Source organism: Trachurus trachurus (genome assembly GCF_905171665.1).
Source record: "Trachurus trachurus genome assembly, chromosome: 15".
Classification (NCBI taxonomy): domain Eukaryota; kingdom Metazoa; phylum Chordata; class Actinopteri; order Carangiformes; family Carangidae; genus Trachurus; species Trachurus trachurus.
The window spans coordinates 14,534,777-14,550,186 of NC_139906.1; the positions used below are offsets into that span (position 1 = coordinate 14,534,777).

Genomic DNA, 15,410 nt, shown 5'->3' on the forward strand with positions numbered 1-15,410 from the left:
GAGACAAACAGACACCTGTTCCACTTAGGGAACTGTATTTCTCATTCCCTCAATGTACATATAGCTCCTTCCTAAGCAGCACTCGGCGCTCCCCATCACATACACGCAGACATTCGCACATACACACGTCAACAAAATGCAGATGGCAGATGGTGGAACGTCACAGCACAGACTCACGGTAAGGGAGGGAAACTACAGAGGGCTGAGAAGTGGGTGCAGGCGATTGAGAAGGCAGAGGAGGATAAGGAAAGAAAGAAAAAGGAGGAGCAAAATAGTTTCACCTGACCCACTCAAGTGCTGCGTGTCTGCTCTATGCAACCGTGACTTCTGTACTGCTGTAGCACAGGAATACCACAGTAAAGACAACCTGCGCAGGGAGGAGACTACTCATTAATGGAGCCCCATGTCACATCTGTATGCCAAACACCATCTGTATTCACTCACTCAGACACACACACACCTCTGCTTTATCCTGGGAAAGCGGTACAAATACACACACACACACACCGAGAACAACTACAATTTATTTATCTATAATTTAAAACACAATACAATACACAATCCAATACATCTGACAAAACATCTCCTATTACCAACCTGCCCCAAGTGCCATCAGCGGAGCAACCGTACTCTCCACCACGACAATGAACACTCCCAGTAGGGGGAAGTATTAATATGTATTGAATTACCAAAGCAACACTCATTGTAGCACAGACACAATCCCAACTGTCTAATCTACGCCACTTGAGTGCAGAGCCATACTGGAATACTGAGGAGGTACAGATAAATAGGGAGAGTCATGGGCAAGCTTGCTGCTCTACCTGTTGCTTTTAATTGCCCCTTGGTGATAAATAAAGTTTTTGATTGATTGATCGATCTTACCGTTTGGGCTTTCCTCGTCAATGGTCACTATGGTTGCAGGGGGGCCTGGCCGGGACAGCTTACACTCTGCATAGGCAAAGAGAAAAAGACAATTAACCAAAAATAAGCTTTTTGATGAGTTTAATCATCTATTTTGCAATCCCAATATTATTGTCATCATGGCAGCTTAAGAAAATGACTGCATATTAGGTCAAATAAAACACAAGAATTTCAAAGAGATTTAGAAGTGAAGCTGTTGATATATCTATATTTAGAGAGCATTTACTCAAGTAGTGTGCTAAAGTGACTTAAAGTTATTTAAAAAACAGTAAGATAGCCTACTTCTATTTTGTTCTCTACTATTTTTGACACATTTTATTTTATGCTACTTCATGCTACATTATTATTATTATTATATCTATATTCTATAACGCAACAAATAATTTAAAGTTTCAGTTTAAGATTAAATCACTGGCTCCCAAAATTTTTGGCTTGTGACTACAAACAAAGCAGTATCTACTTGAGGTCTCTCATCACGTCTCAGATGTCTACAGTATGAGACAAATGACTGTTGAGGCCCCCAAAAATTTTAATTATCCAATATTTCACAAAACAAAGAGCAAAGATGGATTAAGTAATATAACACAGTGAATCGGTCAAAAAAGCTCATTCACAGCAGAATGATCAAGTTTTCTTTTCAAACTTCAAGTACATTTGGCTGCTTATACTTCTTGAGTTACTTTACCTATGCAATTGTGTAATTGAATGAAGGACTCATATACTGTACACTAGTGTTGGCTGACTCTAGCCAACAGCAACGCTGGAACGACACTGCAAAAATAACTGACATACAATCCCTGACACTGTAAATGTTTCATTGGTCTGCGCAGATAAAGCTCAAAATGTTGCTTCTGTGTTTTGCTGTCATGCCATAAGCTGTCACATTGACACATATGTTTATAGTGGTGACATCAATGACTGCTACTACACAAACATCAACAGGAATGGACTCCAACACACTGACATCAGACAAACGGGATGGTCAAAGTATGAGGCAACGCCATAAGCCAAGCACTGACGAAGAGTGGCTCTGCAGGTGGAGGTTACAGAAGGTACAAGTACACGGGACTGAGGTAATGGCAGCTTGACAGACAGCACCAGATGGGGCAGCAGGAGGGGTGGAAAGGAGGAGACAGGAGGAAGGGAGATGTCTAGTGTTGAGGAATAGAGGCTGCAAGGCAACACGCTCTGCAACTGATGTGAAGAAAGTTCAAGATTAAATGTCTTTTAACAGTGAAAAGAGAGAGGGGGTAAAGGTAGGTAGAAATGGTGAGAGACATTATAGGAGGAAAATGAAATACTGACAAACGGATATTTGCCCTTACCCTCATACTGCCAGTCTGAAGGGTTCAGGGGGTTAGTGGAGCCAGAGGGAAGCAGAGCAGAAGCATAGAAAAGAAGAAAGGCATGAAACAGTTGGTTGAAGAACAGGTCTGATGTTAGCAAAAGAGAAAAGGATCATTATATATAATATATTTAAAAACAGATATTTGAAAATAGCAGAGAAGAGAGGCAGATACACTGTAGAAGCCTTCACTAGAGAAATGGATGTTAGTGAACCACACACAGGTTTTACAAACATGGCCAGCAGATCGCTTCTTTCTGCCAGCTGCTGCCGGCTGACATTATTCCACAAGAGAGGTAGAGAGGCGCATTACGAAAATGAATCAATTTAAAAACTAAAACATTCTATCTTGGTAAATTAAGTGGTAGCTTGTGTTCTGCAAAAAGGGGGGAAACAACAGCACGAAGGAGCACAGGAAACCATATTCAACTCTTTAAAGTGTGTTTTCCTAGCTTTTTTTCTTTTTTGATCTGCCCACATCATGTAAGATATTGAACCTTCAGCAGCCTGCTGTCAGATGGTGTCTTCTGACATTACATGTAATCAGAGAGGGACAGAAAAAAAGACACATGGTCAGTGACACCACATGTGACAGTCACCGCTCTAGGGTTTCACACCTGCCTTCTGTTCCCTGACTCAAGTTGTGCATCTATGCACCTGTTGCCAGGTGCAAAACAGTAGATAGTTTTCTTATTAAATATGCATACCCACAAGCCTTCACTGATGTGGTTGTTTAAAAGCTGGAGATTAAAAAAAACAAAACCTTAGGATGTAATGTTGCTGCATTTTTAATTATTGCTGTTTCCAAAGTGCAAACACTTCCAATAATTTGCAGTTAAATGGCAAAGAAAACCTGAGGCAACAATATGTAATATTTCATGAAAACGATTAACTGAATTTTTGTTGCTTTAAAGCCTTGGTGTGTTGGGGCTAAACCGTAACATCCAGCGTTCAGATTCTAGATTGCACCCCTCCCATCGGCAAAGTGACGGTGGCCGCCGAGGACAAACACATTCGTAAACTAACCGCTAACTGCTAACAATATCTTTGACCAATTACTGATACTGACACTCATATTTCACAGCACACAGTTACACAGGAGGACTTACAGTATGCGCCATGGTGGTGGGGTGCACCGCCACCTTGTAAACAACTCATTCTAAGCTACGAGACAGCTTTCATTTGTACTGTATGTGGCTTCGGTAGACTTCGGTAAATACTTATTTATGAAAGCAATATTTGATTTTTGCTATTAAAAAGCCAAATAAGCTACATAGTGCCCCTTTAAATTTAGCCATGAACTGGAATTTTTTTGTGTGGACCTTATCTAAAGCTGAGACTTCCATCCATGCAAGAATCTTATCTTGCTCTGTGTGAGAAAATCCTCTCTCAGTACAGGGCTACATCTTTGAACATTATAAAGTTTTCTGATATTAAATCATTGAGGAGCAATTATCAACACATGCTAATTCCTGAGGTGTGCTCACTGTTCATTTTCAGAGTCACACAACTTTATAGCAATTAGAAACCTGTAACTACCTGCTGAAGAAATAGCAGGATTGTTTTTTTTTATACTGACACAATGAACAAAGCAAGTGGGTCACACCTCACTATCGGGAGACATAAACAACAAGCAGCATCAAAATGTAAATCTTCTCTGAGAGAATATATACTCTGCATGAGGCAAAACAAGTGTGCACATGTGTGAGAGTGTGAAATAAAAGTTCCCTGTGCTCATTTTGATAAGTCTTTTTTAAGCTATCACAGATTGTCTGTTTTGTTAGTTTTGCATGTGTATTCAGCCACAAATACTGTGTGTGTGTCTGTGTACATCTAAGTCAAATGCAAAGAATCTGCTTTGAAGACAAAAGGCAGATCCAAGCAGAGATAAAGAACAGAGCCCCCCATTTGCAGTGCTAACAGTCTTACATTGCGATCAGAGTACAAACTTAAATTGTAGTGAGGAAGTACTGTAAGGCACACGCACACATGCATGTGAATACAAAGGAACACACGCACAACCCGAAGCAACAAAGGACGGTTCAGTTGTTTAGAAACAATCTACACCTCTTGCCCTATTTACACCTTTAAGCAGAGGGGGATATTTTCTAATGACGCCCTACATCAAGTGTTCCCTCATTTCAAAAAGCCTAAGAGAGTAACATGAGAGAATGAAAAATGTTTTCCTGCCAATTCACTTCCCAGTGTTCCCAGGGTACAAGACTGTGCCAAACCCGACCCATACAACCCTACTGCAGCACTCAAGTAAATAATACTAAATAAAACATGCACAACCCTTCTGATAATAGTAAACCTATATGAAAGGAAAACATCTAATATTAATCCACCAAACTGACAGCCCATCATCAATCCTAGAAAACGACATGCTTGATTTCGGGTCTATACAGCAGGTTTACTTGTAGCAACCAGAGATAATTTGTTGCACAGAAAAGTTTGTGTTTCACACTGTGCAGAGGAGAGTCAAGAAGGAAATAGATGCAGTTGTATCAAATGGTAACCAGTCAAAAACAGCACAGAGGAGAATAGTGAGAGCTGGATAAAAGGCACAGTTGATCACACAGCTCAGGGAGAGGGGTGCACAGCAGCATGGGGTGCTCAGTTACTGAGGTCTGTAGGTTTTCAACAAGACTGTTCACCAGGCTTGCATTTGTGTGTGTGTGCGTGCATGTTTTTAACAGTAACCCGATTCAAGAATAGAAAGTGTCTGCCACTTATCAACTTTATTTCTTATGTAAACTTCTGGTTGCATGGATTTTTTTATTTATTTATTTATTTATTAGAAAAACCTGTTAGCCTTGGTCTTGAGATACAGTAAATCAATACAATTGGAAAAGAAAGCTCATAACCTGTGGTAGATGAAAGAAATGTTCCACATTCTTTAAGTGTAGGGGTGTGAGGTTGGTCCATCAGTGTTTCAGTGATGTGCAGTCGTCATACAAATTACAAAAATGGTCAAAAGCCTCTCATTGAGAAGTATTCAGCACGACCAAACAGATGAAAAATGGTCACTAAGACAAATTAAAGGTGCAAATCACCTTGAACAATTACATTTATGTCACCTATGTGTTTGTATATGTTATAACTGGCTGCCTTACAGGAGATGGGAGCTCATAACATAGCACAACTATGAGAAGCAAACTGTCTCATTCTTGCGAAGTACTAGCAAATGTATGAATACTGGAATATCTAAGCACCTACAATATGCAATTATATCAGAGGTTCAGCAGAACTGCAAGCCAAATGGATGAGGAGAGAAAAGCCTAAATAATTAAGTCCAATCTAAATAGGATTGCTCACTTTACAGTGTTCATATAACAATTTGGTTGGTTGGCATATAGCCTTCTTTGTTTCAAATGGGACAAGATCATGTGCTCAAACTTAACAAGAAATCACACTATCAAATTATATACTTGAGTAGTATATTTCACTAGCTGTCATACAGACTATAGTTGGTCTTTGTGAGTTATCGGTAGATGCTCAACAAGCTTCTGTCCAGTAAATGTCTTAGTTGTGGGTGTTGGTGGAGTCAGTAGTTGTTCTCACCTAAAGAGATTTTCTCACAAATCAGCCACACTAGGTTGACTTGGAGAAAAAAAAAAACTTTAATTTTGAGATGATGATAACTGACTCTCACACAGATAGGGAGAAAAGAAAGAATGCAAGCAAGCTCCAATGAATTTGTAAAATGCTTGTGACTGAACAAAACAACACTATGCCCTGCAAAAGCCATAACATTTGACAAAATAGCTGGAAACTGAGTTGAATTGATCAGAAAACTTAAAGGGACAACGAGGAGTTTCTATTCGGTTATAAAAAAGTCTCACGTTAATGTGGATGAATCTCCGCTACCCACACTTGTTAATGGGCCCATTTTCGATAAATATATCGTTCTGTCTCTATCATTATTTTGTTATTATTAGTGGTGGCGGAAATGCTGGTCAGGCCGACCAGCGTTTCCTTCGTGGCGAGTTATGAGAATAACGCAGCTGAATCGCCATTTATGGTCGGAACTACGACGGTATGTGAACCTCTTTGAACCTCTGACTTTAATTATTGATGAATGAAAACATGAGTCTGTCTTGCGCCGGTCAAAGAAATGTACGGTGCGCGCGGAGGCTCATAAATGTAGTGTGAAAACGCTTCGCTTTTCCAAAACTCCTCGTTGTCCCTTTAAAGTCCCACTCCCGCGACCCTTTTTGGTCATTTTAAAACCAGCTAATTAGCCATGCACATTAGCAATGCACCTCTGGAGGGTGGGCGGAGACTGCGCTGCTTTGCACCCGCCCAGCCACCTCCTCGCACCCCACCCCCCGCTTGCTGACAGCTGGACATTGTATTACAGATTCAGAGCGTGTAGCGTAAAACTCCACACTGGGATTCGATCCCAGACTGGAACATAGTCCTTGCTCACGGTGCAAGCTGCTCTACCAGGTGAGCTATACCTGTTATACCTTGATAGCTACACCAAGCTGTGAAGCCTTTCACCTCTGAGCCAGATGCAGCGCGGGCCGGGAGCTTGTAGCACTAGTGCCCTCCCCTGGAGCTGTGACACGTCAGCTCCAGTCTCCCTGAAACTGCCAGTTTGCGTCTGCCATTGGTTCACAGCAATTTGAAGGCAGAAAAACTCAGAAATGCAATTTTGCACTTCCTTTTCTGCTGATATGTGCTCTAACACAAGAAAAATGCCACAGGAACATGTGAAAAGCTCAAAAAACACGATTTTCACGGGAGTGGGTCTTTAAGGACAAATTATAACAAAACTTTACTTTTTAAACAAATAGTGAAAATTACCCAGTGAACCAAACTGTTGAAAAGTACTCATACTCTCACACACTTTGGTAGGAAGGAATAATTTGATATTCAACCTGAGGTGTGGTGAGGATAGAAAAAGAAAGATTTCAATTTCTATACATAGTTCTTTCAAATTAGATGCTCTGAGATGCAGACAGCTTCCTGAGCAATTCTAGTCTTCACAAGGCAGCTCAGTGACTGCTACATTACTGGTGCAACAAGGCAGTGGCGAGATGAATTCTGCTCACTGACATTTAGTTTCAAAAGGCTTCTTTTTTTTTTCTAACCTGCTACTCGATTCAATAGCCTGTGCTTTCCCGAGCCTTCATCTGCAAAAGCACCTTTTTAGCAACCAATAAATCAAACTCCTGCTACCTGGGAGTGGAGGTCTAGAAGGGAAAAAAGACTTTTAAAAGGACAACTAATCTAACAAGCAGTGTGGTCCAGGAGGCTGCACTGCCCCTATCAATCTGTCACGCCTTTACAATGAACCTACAAAGCGTCCGCCTTCAATAACTAAGAAATGCAAACTATTTTACATTTACAGCAAAATATTCTTGCCCTGTTGTGGGCAGTGACTCATTAAAAACTGTCCAAGGAGAGAGGGGGGGAGAGAGGCGAGAGAAAAGAGTCTTGAGCAAGGGCAAAGGCAGCAGAAAGGAAAGAAGGAACCCATTCCTCATCTTTTACGTGCATGGCAAACTGCCAACTCAGCACAAGGCCCCTCTCATGATAAAACGTCTCATACTGTATATGTCTATATACCATCATAAATGTCTCTACCCTTTCATATAAATATCAGACTCTGTGTGATGATAAGGCGATGTCTGCTAGGGCCTATGGAAAGTTCTTCTTTTGGGGAGAGGAAAATCTCGATGAGATCATTGGAGATTTCTTTCAGCCATAGCGCCGGTGGTTGGGATTTCTGCCGACCTCCAGTTTGACCAGTATCTTACTTTTATAACTTAAAGGTTGGATGTTAGCGTTATAATGAATCCCCCGGGTGGCAGGCAGCCGAGGACAGGAATGAGAAGAGGCAGAACAAGCGGGGACACTGTTTTAATTTCCCAGTTGGATTGTTTATTTTGCATGTACTGTATTGTATCTGTGTCTAGTGGGGCAGAGGGGCATTCTGGGACACATCCAGTAGGGCCTGGCAAATGACATTGAGACAGACAAAGGGCAGCTGTCCAGTGGCGTACACTGCCAGGTAATGGCTGTTCATGGGCAGACAGCAGGTCGAAACAGATGAGCAGATGAGCAGTGTGTTGTAGTAATGGGGGCTGCAGCCAGTTGTCTACAGGGTTTGGCTGTCAGAGCAGTGCATTACATCATACAGTAAAGGTCCGTCATTGTTGAGAGTACACGCAACAGGTCATTCCTTTGTCTTGTCTAACAGCCTTTAGATGTTTAGACGCATACTTTATGTTATGAGATTTTTTGTCATGTTTGTTATTCTATACATAAATGTGTATTGGATGTGAGTTTCCATTTAAGGCAAAATACTTAAACCAATACTGTAGCTTAATAACAATAATGGATTGGATTTATATAGCACATTTCATGATACCCAAAGCACTTTACACAAGCCATTGTTCATTCATAATCAAACAATACTCAGGCTGTTCTACTTATTGCATCTAAGTAATACAGACATTGTTTTCACAATATTGTCTTTTACACTAAAGCCACTTTGTAATAGTAAAAGTTGTTCCTAGAAGAGAAAACGGCTGCCTGTACATACAGTATGCAAAGCCGTTGCTATGTTTAATTTGTACTGTAAGTGATCATACTGTAGTCTGGAGTTACAATTAACACATTACATTTACATCAATTTAACAGTAATTCCACAACAAAATTGCCTTTGACTTGTACTTTATTTGGACCTTCTAATCTGCAGCTCAGTTCTGAGTGGGAGATTTAGCTACTTTGAGGTCATCAAGACCACAGTGTTACTGGACTTTAGATGTTGACTGTTGCTGTGACAACACAGGAGATATAAAAGCAATTTGCCAGATTTCAATTTGACTTTTTTTAATGGAAATAGTCTCAGGCTATGTAGTAAAGGAAATGAAAACAAATTCAGCACTCTACTTTTGCAGTTATATTTTTAGTCACTGCAAACATTTTTAGTGCATCCTGCCTTGCATACCCAATGACGTTTTCCCCAGTTTAGCTTTCGTATGCAGCATTTTTATTTTTATTTTTTGGACAATGTAACAGCTTGGGTATTATATTTACATAAATATATAACACTGATTTCAATACTGAATTCTGATTGTATAATCAAATGAGGAAGAAATGTCCAACACGTGTAAAGGAGAAATCCAGTTCAACTAATTCTTTCTGAGATCTTTTACTATGTTACACACTTGAAGAGAAAAAAAACGCAAATCCTAATAGAAACCGAGTATCTGAATCTACTGTAACAATAATTTGTTTTCCTTTATGGTGAAGAGATTGTAACAGGCTAGCTTTGATCTTGTGCCACTGCACTTCCCCAAGACAACTAATCTGACACAGTTACAAACCAATAAGGATCACAGCAGCAAACAATTCAAGAATTCAAAGTAACTGAAAAGAAAATAATACTTGGGAATTTGTGAGACACTTTTCTTTTATGAACAACCAAAATCTTGCAGCCCCCACCCTCTTACATATAGACATTCAGCCATCCCTTTACTTAAGAGGGAGAAAAAAACAGTTAAATCAATGTGGAGACAGACACTGCTGTGTGCTTCTTGCAGCGTGCCTATGTTTGGCACAGGAATGCAATCACTGTCTATTTCTTGGTCTTTCTCTACTCCAGCTCTCTCTCGCTCTCCAAACCTCTCCCTCTTAAAAATTGTCAGGAGAGTGGGTCTCTCTGCGGGGCTTCTCTAACTGTGGTATGTATTTATTTTTAAGGGTCACAAGTGGGGGAGAATAATGTTGTTATGAAACAGAAAGAAAATGAGAAACGGCAAAGAAGAAAAAAATAAAGGTGGATTGTGTGGGGTTTAAACAAAGCAGCAGTAGTGATTGTAACAATGATGAAGAACTGAAATTGGTGGAAATGAATTCCTGCAGCATCTTGTAAATCATTAGTGGCTGATAATGGAAAAGAGAAGGGGATTACTTTACTGATGTGTAATCCCTTGCAGAGGCTCTCCTCTCCCTCCTCCTCTTCTTCGGACTCTGCCTCTCTAACCGCTGCCTATCTTGTCTCTCTGTGAGGTTAACCACACAGGAAGGGGGGCAAAAGGTTGCAATCACACTCCCAGTGAACAGTTCAGCACTCTAACATGCTGCGCCCCCAGGATGGGCCTGTTGGTGGAGATACCAGGGAAGCGCGGGGTCCAGTCTTAGCGTGGCCCCCTCCGCTCTCATGCTCCCACAGCCTGATTACAGCCTACTGGCGAGCAGATTAAAAAGCCCTTCCCGCTGTCACTCCACTACTCCCCCACTCCACAGGCTTCTGCTGTAGCCAGACACAGTGTGCACATCTGGCCCCTAATCAGACAATCCCAAAAATAGACAAACAATTGTGGGTCAGAATGGATGTGCAGATGGGAAGGGAGGGAAAGAGAGAGAGACAGACTGAGAGGCGGGAATAATGTGAGACAAGAAGGGAGAGTGAAATCACATGGCAGAAGTGTGCATGGGAATATCAACTAATCCACACTTATCCACACATCCATATTGACACACAAATACAGAGCATGTTTGTGCGTACATACATTTGTCTGATTTACTGACGGAGGGATTTGGAGCTATAGACGTTGTACATCCGTCTGTCATGTGTGGCTTGGATTGAAGTTTGACCTTTCATTATAATATGTTAAACTGCTAGGCGCTCCAGTCTGTGCTTACTACAGGATCGATGCATACATACTGTATGAGCTGTGCTGCAGGTGTTACACTTGAACATGTAGTTTAAAATGATCCTCGGCCGAGTCAGAGTCGGACCATGCGAGAGAACATGAGAAACATGAAAGGATGGAACATGCAAGAGAGGATTATTTGAAAAACGTTGCCAGCAAAAGTGTTAAGCAAATGAATTAAGGGATATAATGCAGAGCAAACGTGGGAGGAGAACTCAAGGAGACAAATAGAAGAACAGGAAGAAAACAATTCTTGAATTTTCTAAATGGCTACCCACAATTAGTTGAGACTAATCAGTCATTATTGGCCATTATCGTCCAGCCAGACAAAGAAATTCTTAATTCAATAGTTGTTTAAGTTCTTCCTCGAGGTAGTCAGTCATTACTTGAAAGAGAGACACCGTAGTATTCATAAATCCACTTTTTGTCTTAAGTATGCAACAAATTATAAGGGAGAGAGAGGAGGAAAAATACAATTTAATAATTGCATTGTTTTTATTAAATTAGGCAATCATTGAAGAAATGATTAATTGAAGAAATTCTAACATTTCTCAAGGACACCTCCATTTTCTCACACTGTGTCCACATTCATATTAATCAGAAGTCTGAGATACATAATGTCTCCTTGCTAATTAAATAAAGACCTGAAAGACAATGTGACATCCGCTGCCTCCACATCTCCCTGCGTGTCTAAAAGTTTCTGGTAGCTATTTTTATTTGATAGACAGACAACAAACAAGTTGACAGAGCCAAAAGCCAAGGGCGCCTTGAGGTGAGAGGAGCAGGGAGATTTATGAGTGCGAAGATGAGGGATGTGGTGTTGAGGGAGGGGAAAATCCCCACTCAAGCTGACATCATCCCTGGGTGACACTGAGTGGCGAGGTGGAGAGGCAGCAACAGCACCCACATTAGCCCTCATTCTTCAAACCTGATATACTCTGTCTCACATGACGAGTGAAATTGCAGGCTGCAGCCACATTCGTAATCAGCAGGGAGAAAAAAAGCCTTTGTGATGGTCACACGACAATTGTCAGGTTTAAAGAAAAAAGCAAGGTTAAAGCCTTGCCTGGACAGTGTGCGTGATCACCGCCGCAGAAGCCATTTGATGGATTGATGCTTGATGCTACTTCAAAGCAAATAGGGTTGGAAAAAAAAATAGTGAGGATCACAATACACCAGTGATGATCAAGTACAATACGTGCTCAAGAATCAATCGTTTATTGGTTCTCCTGGTTAAGATGCCTGAAGTTGAATAGTGAGTGTGATTTAGCCCTGTCTCCTAGAAACTGCTTTTATACAAGATTATTATCGGTTAACGAGCATCAGTTATTGGTCAGAATAAAAATCTAAATGTGCATCCCTAGTGCCCAAATGGCACCAAATTCAGGTGGAGGAAGCCATTTAGTGATACAGTATTTTCTTCACTTTATGTTTTTTTTATGTGGCTGGTACGTATAGAGCTCACTCACAGAAGCATATTCAATGCAGGAGACGTGAACTGCAACTTGAAAATCACTGATAATATGTTGTGTATGACTGTGAATTTGTGGGAAAAGGATTTGCCCCCCCCCCCTTCTTTTTTAAGAAATAATGCTGCCCAGATTTACATTTCCCAATGCATAATGCCTTTGCAAAGAAGCAACATGGTACTGAATCTTGCAAAACATTCACTGACAAAGTATTGATTTTCTTTTCTTTCTGTAGTATCTGCTTGTACTGTATGGTTAAGAATAAACGGTTGTGTTGAAAAGGATGGAAAGTCAACGCTAACTCTAATCTTGTGTCATGATATGTTAATTATTACCATTGTTTTTTTTGTTGATTTGTTGAGTCCTGTGTTACAGTGTTGCTGTTTGAACCACACTGACATCCTACTGGCTACGGCTTGTGTGCAATATATAAATGTAGCGTTCCTACACTAGAACAAAAGGTTGCCGGGGAACATAATCCAATTACAATCCCCTCAAAACACAATTGACAAAGCTAATTAGTAGTACATAAACACAATTTCACAGAGATGGGTGGGTTTGAACACAGAGCAAGAGGGAAGGCAACTTGTTAATTTATCTGTTTCACTGTTCGGCAAAAATAAATAAATAAATAAAATAAGCAATCCACTATAAAAATGTATCAAGTAATTAGTATTTATAGAACTTTGCTATTAAGTCTCTACATTAAAATCATTTTACATGCTTCATGTGACTATTCCCTGGACACAACTAAACCTGCTGTGACTGTCTCTACACTGTAGCAACAAGGTTAGAGAGAAGAGCTGGAGAGCAGTGACACATTAGCAACATTAGCACAAAATAGCTCAAGCAAACATGGGTTTGTTGAAGCAGAGATTAATTTTACCTCAAGGTCAGTGAACCAAATTAATAATGACAGCTTGTCCTGCATGTCCACTAGCACCATGTAAAGCTTTGATAAACAGACCCATAATATCTTTGTTTACTAAAGGCACTGCAGCTTGTAAATGATATAATTCACAACACCCATATATTCCATAGGGCTATTCTTGAGTTCCACAGCTGTTATGCTTTGGGTCAATGGTTTCCTCACACGCGCACACACGCACGCACACACACAACTTGCCTATTAAAGTGGTCAGAGGCTCACAGTGAGATTCATCCAGAGAGGAAACCACAAGGCACTCATTCACCTTCAAATGCTCCATCATAAAGCAAGTCATTTCTGTATTAAAACGACATCATACAAAGCCACAAAGAAAACCTCTCAAAATAGAATCTTGATCCGAATGACAGTGAGTAGACATTATATTCCTGTCTAAAAATGATTTTACATTAGTGAGCTTGTCAAGGCAGCCTGGGAAGCAGGAGCAGAGAGAAGGAAACAGGGTTCGGATAAAGCGAATAAGCTTCTGAAAATTACAGCATTACAGCATACAGCATTGACCTGAATCATGCGCAATATTGCCACACAAGGGAATTAAAGCACATCTCTGTGCATGTGCGGCTTTCTCTCGGCGCTGTCTTTAAAGACCTGCCAATCTTTTAACTCTTTTTAACTCGCATCTGCTACAAAGTCAGCGAGTTGAAACTCTAAATGCTACGATTCCCTCTGTAATATGGGAACTTAAACATGAAACTACAAGGAGAATCCTCTTAGCACAATCAGTGAACTGTGTAGGCAAGAAGCTGGATTTACGCCCTCTCTTGAAATAATGTCTTTTGAAAAACATTATGTAAATTTCAGAAGGGAGGGATAATGAAAATACATTGAAAGCGAAGGTCTTTGCACTGAAGCATTATGCGTGGTGTGGAGAAATTCACCTGAGAGCAATACAGTATGTCTCTATGGTCCTCCTCAGCTTCAACGACTTCAAACTTTTGTCATAAAAGTTTTATGTGCTGAGATAAACAAAATCTATAAGTCAACTGTACCTCTCTAGGAACATATTTGCAATAACAGACTGACAATGTGAAATGACTGTAGCAAATATTCATACTGTATTTATGATTTTACAGACACAAGAGGTGGAAACTCTACCTATCTAGTGAAAAAAATACAAAATATATAATCATACTTAGCAAGGAATGACTGTCGAGCCAGAAACTAATTTTTTAATAATTTGAAATCAGTTTTACCTTTGGCCTATTTAGTGAGAGTTTTTTTTAAAAGAAGCTTAAGTGATTCACACCTCTGCTTGGCACATCATTTTTTAGTAACAAGAGTGGGCTGTTGTCGAACAAAGGTTTTCCCATTAAGCTGGTCTTCTGACAGAGAAAACAAACATTGCCTCGTCCACGTTACAAGTTTCCTCTCGGCAATGCAGCTACTGTTAACTGAAGAAGGGGAGGCCTGAGGGCGATCGCCTCAGTGCTGGCTGCTCATACCTTCTGTGTCCTGGCCCCAGCTGTGGGTTAGCAAAGAGAGGACCGCCATTCCTGTCCCCAGCCATCTGACGAGCCACCACCCCCGTTGCATCTTCTGTCAAGCCTTATTGCCTGCCCACCTGGACATAAAACAAAAAAAAAACAAAACAAAAAATGAAAGCGACGATTTTTCATTTGTGTCTTCTCGTGATTTTTCATTTCAGGGAGCCCTCCAGCCCTTATACATGCACAGCTGTGACCGACACATACACACAAACACACGCACATACAGAGACACACTCGTATATCTATCTACACTTTATCAGCAAGTCAATATTTTTGAACAACACATTAATCTCAAAATTCAATTTTTCTAACAGTAAATGATATAATCCGCTGGATTATCTGAATCAACCTGAATGTATTGAGTCAATTCTGGATTACTCCAAAATCAATGCACAAAGCAGAATGATCTGATGCAGATTCATGTACATTGTTGCGTTCAAATTTAAAATCTCTCTCATTGTAATCTGATTCAGTACTCAAGCTGGACCATGCATTGGAAACAGAACAAAAACAGTGCAGTCCATTTTGTTGAGAATGTAAACTAATACGTTTTTTGTTTTAATATGT

At 40.4% G+C, this 15,410-nt stretch overlaps 1 protein-coding gene across 1 annotated transcript in view; it reads right to left on the reverse strand.

The window, feature by feature from the left end:
• Positions 1–14,889, reverse strand: part of LOC310997852 (protocadherin-15-like) — a gene marked incomplete at both ends in the record, with an annotated part of 138,561 nt that extends 123,672 nt beyond the window's left edge. Inside the window, 3 exons of the mRNA XM_083987673.1 lie at positions 883–948; positions 2,247–2,261; positions 14,799–14,889. Coding sequence (XP_083843799.1) covers positions 883–948; positions 2,247–2,261; positions 14,799–14,889 — 172 coding nt within the window. The remainder of the gene's footprint in view (positions 1–882; positions 949–2,246; positions 2,262–14,798) is intronic.
• Positions 14,890–15,410: the final 521 nt, after the last annotated feature.